This window comes from Silurus meridionalis, chromosome 14 (genome assembly GCF_014805685.1).
Source record: "Silurus meridionalis isolate SWU-2019-XX chromosome 14, ASM1480568v1, whole genome shotgun sequence".
Classification (NCBI taxonomy): domain Eukaryota; kingdom Metazoa; phylum Chordata; class Actinopteri; order Siluriformes; family Siluridae; genus Silurus; species Silurus meridionalis.
The window spans coordinates 1,399,797-1,407,967 of record NC_060897.1 but is presented as its reverse complement, the minus strand read 5'-3'; the positions used below and the strand labels follow the sequence as shown (position 1 = coordinate 1,407,967).

The 8,171-nt window shown below is 43.3% G+C and overlaps 1 protein-coding gene across 1 annotated transcript in view; it reads right to left on the bottom strand.

Annotated features, from left to right (window-relative positions):
• Nucleotides 1–1,905: 1,905 nt before the first annotated feature.
• The window catches only part of lrrc4ba (leucine rich repeat containing 4Ba), a 40,252-nt gene continuing 33,986 nt past the window's right edge, over nt 1,906–8,171 (bottom strand). Inside the window, exons 2-3 of the mRNA XM_046866935.1 lie at nt 6,327–6,875; nt 1,906–4,969 (exon numbers count right to left, since the gene is read on the bottom strand). Of these exons, the coding sequence (XP_046722891.1) occupies nt 3,029–4,969; nt 6,327–6,572 (2,187 nt within the window). The 5' untranslated portion in view covers nt 6,573–6,875 and the 3' untranslated portion in view covers nt 1,906–3,028. The remainder of the gene's footprint in view (nt 4,970–6,326; nt 6,876–8,171) is intronic.

Here is an 8,171-nt window from a genome sequence, read left to right as displayed (position 1 = left end):
GCAAAGATGCTGGGGCCAGAGCGAGGATGTGTGTGTGTGTGTATGTGTGTTTTTCAGGTTGAAGGATCTTCAGATACACCAGCAAATGGACCAGTGAAGATGGTCCGGCAGCTTTGATGCGGTTCGGCATCAATTATATATCGGAGGCGCGTTGCTATGGCAACAGGATGCTGACATGCTGCAGCTTCTCTGCACCGCTAATAGGTGTCGTTCCAAGAACGTCGTCCCTCCAGGCGTCCGCAGAAGAAGGACACCGCCGTCTTTTCCTCAGAATCCATACGCTCTCGATTCACCTCGTAGGCCATAAATAAATAAATAAACAAACAACACAATAATAATGAAATAAACGCAAATGAAACAGCAGCAGCCACCAAGGTTCGTTACGTTTCCCATGTTTCGTGTGCCATATTTCTTTTTAATTCCGCTAAACAGAATATTTCTCAGAATAACGAGTTTGCTAATCATAATAACAATAACAATATTACAATTAAGATAACACTCAGTCTAAAAAAAGAAGGAAAAAAAAGGAAAAAATAAAACAGATAAAAACAAATCATGAAAGACACATCATAATAGGTCTGTATTTTCTTTTTAAAAGAACTCTATATTTCTATATTTTCTGATATTTTGTCCTTTTGTTCCATTAAAAAAAATCTTTCCAGACTCTTTTCCCATCTCTTACCAATATTTTTTTCTTTCTGTAAAAGTCTTTAGGCGTTACAAGTCTTTAATGCGAGAATGAGAAACGCGTCCGAGTCCATGTCCGAGGATCGTCGTTTATATCCACCGCTAACGTTAATGCTAACTTTAGCGTTAACACCAGAGCCTGGTTTTTCTGTTCAGTCACACCTGGGTGTGTGTGTGTGTGTGTGTGTGTGTGTGTATATACTCAGGCTTCTGGTTGAGGTCATGAATATTTTTTCCCCGTTTGATGAAGATGGTGTTGTGTTCGTTTGTGTGTTTATTATTTATTTATTTTTAATTTTATTCCACCTGGAATAAGTTTTCATCCGCTCGTGGTGACAATTACGACTAGCACGATGAAATACAAACATCACCTCTGGATACAAAAGGAAATAAAAAATTCCCCCCCCAAAAAAAAGAAAAAGAAAAAAGAAAAAAAGCTGACATGTCGGCATATTTCCTGTTATTGTAATAATAATAATAATAATAATAATAATAATAATAATAATAATAATAATAATATTTGTGATAGACATAAAATCGTATTCACATCTTTAATAATAATATATTTAGAGGGACAAAATGTCATAAAATTTTACTCTCTCTTTCCTTCTTTCTCTCTGTATATAGCAGCAATTAGATAAAAATTCACATTTTGCTTTAGTTACATAACCTATTACTGTGTTTTCCTCATGATTAGCATAGTTGGTGATTAGAAATTTTAAATGCCCATCTCCAACCCCTCCTTCGCCACTTTCCTTCCCACCTTCCCCATAATCCCTGCCTCCCCCCACCTGCTCCTCCCTACCTTCTCAATTACCCGCCTCCTGCCCACCTTTTGCCCGCCTCCTGCCCACCTTCTGCCCGCCTCCTGCTCTCCTTCTCAGTACATACAATTGGATTTAAATTCAATGTCATACACTGAAATGTTCATACTGTCAACAAGAACCCGGGATTCATTTCACCGTAATGATAAACGAAAAGTGACATGTCACTGGTAACCCTGTTAGTAAAATGCAACAAGAAAAGGGAAAAAGGGAAGAAGGGACTAAAAAAAAAAAAAGGAAAAACACAAAACTTCCAGGATCTCCTGAAAAATCCAGTTGTTTGGCCGCTTGTTTTTTTTTTGCGACCGTTTGTGAGGACGCTGAAGGACGGCGCAGTGCGGCCGAGTGATCTATCCAAAGACGTGGCTTTCGGTCAGAAAACGACAAAAAAATGTCAAGATTCTTCATAATTTATTTCTCTGAATGAAAATATATTTATATATCATGTGTCGTTTCACAGTTTCTTTTCTTTTTTTTTTTTTGTTTCCAGATTTTTCGGTATTTGTCTTTTTGCCCTTTAGGTTAATTCAGGAAGAAAAAAAAAACCAAACCAAAGGATGCTCTCTCTTTCTTTTCCTTCCACTGGAGGTGTTAAGCAGGATAGAGGATAGAGAAAGCGAGAATATGGCGGAGACCTTCGAAAAGAAAAAAAAATACACAAAAAAAGAAAAAACACAAGCCCTCGACACAGTGCTGGTCTGTCTGTTCCATCCACCCTGAATGCTACTGCAAACCTCTTGGGCCTGGGGTTGTCTTTTCCCTGCTGTTGTCTTTTCCCTACGCTGACTTTCAAAACGATGCTTTCGGCTGCTTGTGTTGTATATACATGTTTAGAACACATCTGCATGTCTGAAACACGTGTAGAAAAAACTCTTGTTACTCTCTGATTTCTATAAACTTCTCATTTACTGCATACTGTGTGTGTGTGTGGTGTTGTTTTCTCGTCTCCGCTGAGGCTATTCATGCCGATGTTTCAGACGTATTGTTCTTTACACTTTTCAGCCAGATAGCGTTTGGAAAAACGCATTTTTTTTAATGCAAATGCACAAAAATTTCACTTTGGCACGTATCTGTGCGAGTTTGGCACGTAATAGCTGATCGCGTATTCGACGCGTGAGTGCATCTGTTCTGCTGATGGTATCGTTTTCACGTCGAATTGGACTGAGTGTCGGTTGGGTAAGCGTTAATCTAAATGCTGCGGCATCTGTCTTTCTTTCTTTTTTTTCACCCTCCTCCCCTCCCTGCCTCTCCTCCCCTCCCCTCCCTTTGCTCGCTTTGTCTCTAGCATTGCGGTGTAGTGGTTTACAGCAACGTCTTTTTCTTGTGTAGGTAATATGTCATACAATGCTGGGTCTACCTCGCTCGTTACTCCTGAGAACAACAAACCCACAGGGGCTGAACAGCCAGTACACTTCATCTGTTTCTGTCTCACTCATGGCATCTTACTATTTTTCCCTCCCGTGTTTAATCGCTCTCTCTCCCATTTCTCTCTCTCTCTCTCACCCTCTCTCTCTTTCTCAGATCTGAGTCTCTTGGACATTCTCTTTGGAGCCACTCTTGAAGAGTAAAGGCTCGATTTGAGGGTTCTGCCCCTTCCCCATTAGGCCTTTCAGGGATCCGTGGATGCCGAGGGTAGGCAGAGGCATTGAGGATGGAATGGAGCTCACTGAGACAGGAACCTGGGAACAGGAAATTTGTGTGGGTTGGGCTTGGGAACAGGGGTTGTTGTTGTTGTTGAGGCCAATCCCAGAGCCTCCGGAGAGCCCCAAGCTCATCATGTTGTTGTTGAAGTGGTGGGGCTTGTAGTAGTGGTTAAGGTGGTCCGACCGAGCCAAGTTGGGGAGGTTGACAATCTCCGGGTGATGCAGCCGCAAGCTCTGGCCTCCTCCACTGGATCCGGCCTGGGGCAAGGTGGAACCACCAGAGATCCCGCTTCCACGGACGCTGGCACTAGCGTTGATCTCGTCCTCCATGTTGATAATTTCGATGGCTCTTGCTGGTCCGTGGTGCTTGTGCAACTGGTGCTGCTTTCTCAGCTTGTAGAAGACCACCAACATGACAGCTGCCATAAAGGTGATGGCGACAAAGCAGCCAATAATGATCTTGGTAGTCTTCATTACATCATCTAGACCTGTGGGGTAGCTTGGCTCAGAGACCGCAACAGTAAACGTAGGTTTGGTTGCTCGCGGAGAAGATGAAGATTCAAAAACTGATAGCGAGGAAGCTGTTGTTGGGATGCCATCATGCCAGAGGTGTCCAGAAGGTGTAGGACCAGGGATGTGAATAATAGTCTCGTTAATGGAACGTAGGGCTGAGTCCTCTTCTCCAGTGGATTCTACAGTTTCAACAGTGACGGTGGAAAAGTAAGTGTAATTGACACTGGTGTCTGCAGCAGTGACATTCAAAACAGCAGTTGCTGTGGTATTGCCAGCTGAGTTGGTCACCATGCAGGTGTACTGACCAGTGTCTCGCAAGGTGACATTAGTAAAATTCAGAGTTCCATCGTGTAGCACAGAGATCCGGACTCGGTATGATCCATGAGTCATCAGGGTTCCATTGGGTGTAATCCAGTTCACAGACGTCATGGAGGTTCCAGTACGGCACTTGAGTTCTGCAGCCATGCCTTCAGTCACGTTGAGGTCAGTGGGTGGCTCAACGATAACAGGGGCGTAGCACGTGAAGTGGCTTTGGTCCAGCTCTCCAATGTACTTGCCCTTCAGGTAGGGTGGTGCATGGCACCGAGCACAGCAAGTCGTGTTACTTGGTACGGTTTCTTTCAGCCACCAGCTAAGCCAAAGTACATCGCAATTACACACCCAAGGATTGTGGTTGAGGTGTACTCTCTCTAGCTTTTGCAGTGGGGTAAAGAGGTCATGGGGCAGCGAATGCAGAGAATTGTGGGAAAGATTCAACTCCTCCAGACTCTTGAGGTCGTCAAATGCATTGCGTTCTATGACAGACATCTGGGAGTGCATAAGCCACAGTTTGCGCAAAGACTCCAGGCCTTGGAATGATCCAGGTCTTATGATTTCCAGCTTATTTCCAGACAGCTCCAGCTCCTCCAACCGGATCAGAGGTGTCAGGTTGGGGATGTCCTTAAGACCACACATGCCCAGGTTAAGGTAGCGCAGATTGACAAGGCCGACAAAGGCAGCATCTGAAATGTAGTCCAGCTTTTTGAGCTCACCCAGATCGAGACGACGAAGGGAGGGCACGCGGTGGAAGGCATAGCCTGGCAAAGTCTCGATGGGGTTGTTTCGAAGCCAGAGCTCCCGAAGCTTGCTGAGATACTCGAACGCTTGTGATGGCACCAGCGTGAGACGGTTGTCAAACAGTTCCAAAGTGTTGAGGTTTGGGAGGCCATTGAACGCACCAACTTCAATTTGACGAATCTGGTTCTTGGAAAGCTGGAGGATCTCCAAGTGTCGCAAATGCTTGAAGGTATCTGATCTTATCACCTGAATGAAAGAAGATCAGGTTTAGCCTTTTGCTTTAATGAACTGGACAGTCTGTATAGTGTGACTGTTACATTATATATTGACATAATAACGAAACTGTCAGAGGTTTGATATTACAATGCAGGTTACATTTCAGCATCATTAGTGCAGTTGTGTCTGGATTTGATTTGCCCGTCTACTTCTCATGAAATATTTAGACAAACGGTGCACTAGAAGATGCAAACATAAAATACAGTCCCTGAATAATTATTAAGCAGAAGCCAGTGTTTTAAAAAAAGAAACCTTGAGTTTCAAACCTTCATTTTTTTTGTTCTATATTTGCCGTGCTCTCAAAAGCAAATGCTACAACTAGAAGTGAACTAGCGCTCATCTGTTTGATAGTAGCACCTTATAAAAACCTTACAAACACCTCACGGGTGCTTGCTGATAGCACGTGTAAAACAAATGTACGGAGAACTATCTTTAATAAAGCACAAAGCAGGACCGAGGCGTATCTATTTAGATGTGGCCAAAATCCCACTCCACACTTGATGAAGGGTTTCAAGCTCCATCGCAATTTCACACATTCGGGACTCGGAGAGAACTGGCACATTAGCGGCAGCCTTAGCCGAAGCCCTTTGGAAGAAAGCGAAAGGCTTCTTCTGGCTCATTGCCATCACCCGCTCTATATGAAGAACAAGGAAGGAGTGGAGCAAAAAGGGAGAGTGTGAAACCCTGTGGGCTGGGGGCGTTCAAGAGAACTGAGAAAACCTGTCAAATCTTTAATCTCTGGGTAACACGGCGGCGAGAGGAAAAGAAGCCAAAAGAGAAAATATCTAGGATGCCCTCAGGTGCTGAAACATTTTTAGATTTTTAATCATTTCAAATGGGGCTCTGGGATACAACAAATCAAATCTTTTTATGCTAACAGGTAGACATGACAAATGGTTTTATTCTACTTCTACTGCTTATTATTATTACTAATATTGTATTTTTTTAAATGTTTCTTGTTTTCTCTCACAAAACTGCAAAGAATCATCTAAAATTTCCAAGTCCTGAATCCTCAGACCCTGGTGTTCAAATTGGGTCGCTTTGCAACACCTGATTCAGCATTGAAAGTCAAACGGCTCTGAGGGGTGGTGGGGGTATAATGGTAATTATTTTTATTTGCTTTCTGTCTGAGCAGTCAGGAGAAAGATGCTTACACGGCCTTCTTCTCGCAGTTTGAGCAACGCTCAGGTTACCAGCTCTCGCTGCTGCAGTAATTAAACCTGCAAAAACGTTGATAGACAAGCAGCAAACACGCAATCGAGCGAGCAAACACTGCAGCTCTGTAAGTAGGTGATCAGATCGATATTTATCATCACAATATATTTACCTGTATCGAGTTCTCCTGTAAGTTGAGGTATCGCGTGTTGTTGGATATATTTTCAGGAACCTCGTCCAGGTTTCGTCTCGTACAGATGACCCGGCTTGCCTGATTGGAGCAGCTGCAAGGTGTCGGGCAGGTCGACGTGGCTCCGGCAAAGTCTTGGCCCAGGAGGAGGAGCCAAAACAGCAGCTGGGCCAATAGGAAAAAGAAGGGGGCGGGGTTAGGAAGGCCGGTCACCGTGGTGATCCGCATGGCATCTGGGTCATGACCTTCCTGTATTCCAAGCGTAAAGTGTATGTATTAAACTTATTCCAGAAGATAAATATCCGTTTCGGAATTCCACCACAAAGAGTGGCTTTTCCTGCGATTTCACTTCAGTTAAACATTGTTTTTCTTTTCTTTTTGGTCCTCCTTAGCTGAATGAACTACTCAACCGTCTCCTGTTTGTCCCTCCTTAGGTTTCAGTTTCACACACGATCGACTCGTGCACACAATGTATCTCCTTAGTCTTCGCAGGTCCTCCGCGGATTCCAGAAGCCTTTCTGAGTGGAATCACTGTAAGAAAAAAGATGGGAAAAAAAAGAGAAGTCATGAAGTGGCGAGAAGGTCAAAACAAAGCTATAAATCCTGTTTTAAATGCCTCCCTAATTACTATGAAGTGTATAAAGTGTATTCAAAAATAATTACACAGCAACCATGCATGATTCTCCAGAGCAATGAAAATTTGCTCTTTGTTGAGGTACTGGAGTCTCTCTCGACTATTTTTTTCCTAAGCAATCCCTGGAGAAAATACGCCTCATTATGGATCGTTTTATACTCCATTATGATTTTCCACACCCATATTATCTGTATGCGTAGGTGTTAAACAAAATAAAATAACAAACCCACGAATGCTTGTAAGTCACAGGTCTTTACAAGTAAATGAAACTCTTTGCCAGTTGAGGGCACGAGGGGCAGGACGGGATTTCTAATCCCTGACAGTTAAATAACGAATACGACACGACGGTACAGCAGTGGGATGATGTGCTAAAATGGGGTAACTTATTATTATTCTATAATAACATGTCCCAAAGCATTTCATTTCTCACACGATAGCAATTTACCCAGAATCTTTACATAAATCTAATTTATTATTGAAAGACACATCATATTTCTAACTATGTACAGATACATGGTGGAACATCCTTGAAACAAGTTTCTGTTTCCCCTTACATATACATTTATGGCATTTGATATAGGCCCTCATCCAGAGCAACTTACATGTATCTCATTCATACAGTTGAGCAGCTATGGGATTAAGAGCCTTGCTCAGGGGCCCAGGAGTGGCATCTTGGTGTGGCAGGGATTTAAACTCATGACCTTCAGAGCCAAATGCCTTAACTACTAAGCTATCAGCTTCAACTATAGCAGGTATAAACACTCGATCCATCATGCAGCTTGTTACTGTAAACCCCGTCTCTTCTGAAGATGCCAGGAAGCTGTGACCTCTGACTGTGCAAAGCACTTACACTGGAGACTCCTTCCATAAAACAAACATCTCCTTACTGAAAAGATCGCATCAACCAACAACATGGTTTGAACCCATACAGGTGGCATGTCTGAGGTACCTGACCAGCCACAGAGTCCAAAATGGGTCATTACTATGGACCTGATCTGAATGACAGAGAGGGTAAGGGCCTTGCTCAGGGGCCTAGGAGTGGCAGCTTTAAATGACAAAAAGAGCTGCTGTTCATAGAAATCACCTCCTGGGAATTTACAACATGATGCCCTTAACCAGAGCGACTTACAAATAATCTCATTCATACTACTGAGCAGCTATGGGGTAAAGGGCCTTGCTCAGGGGCCCAGGAA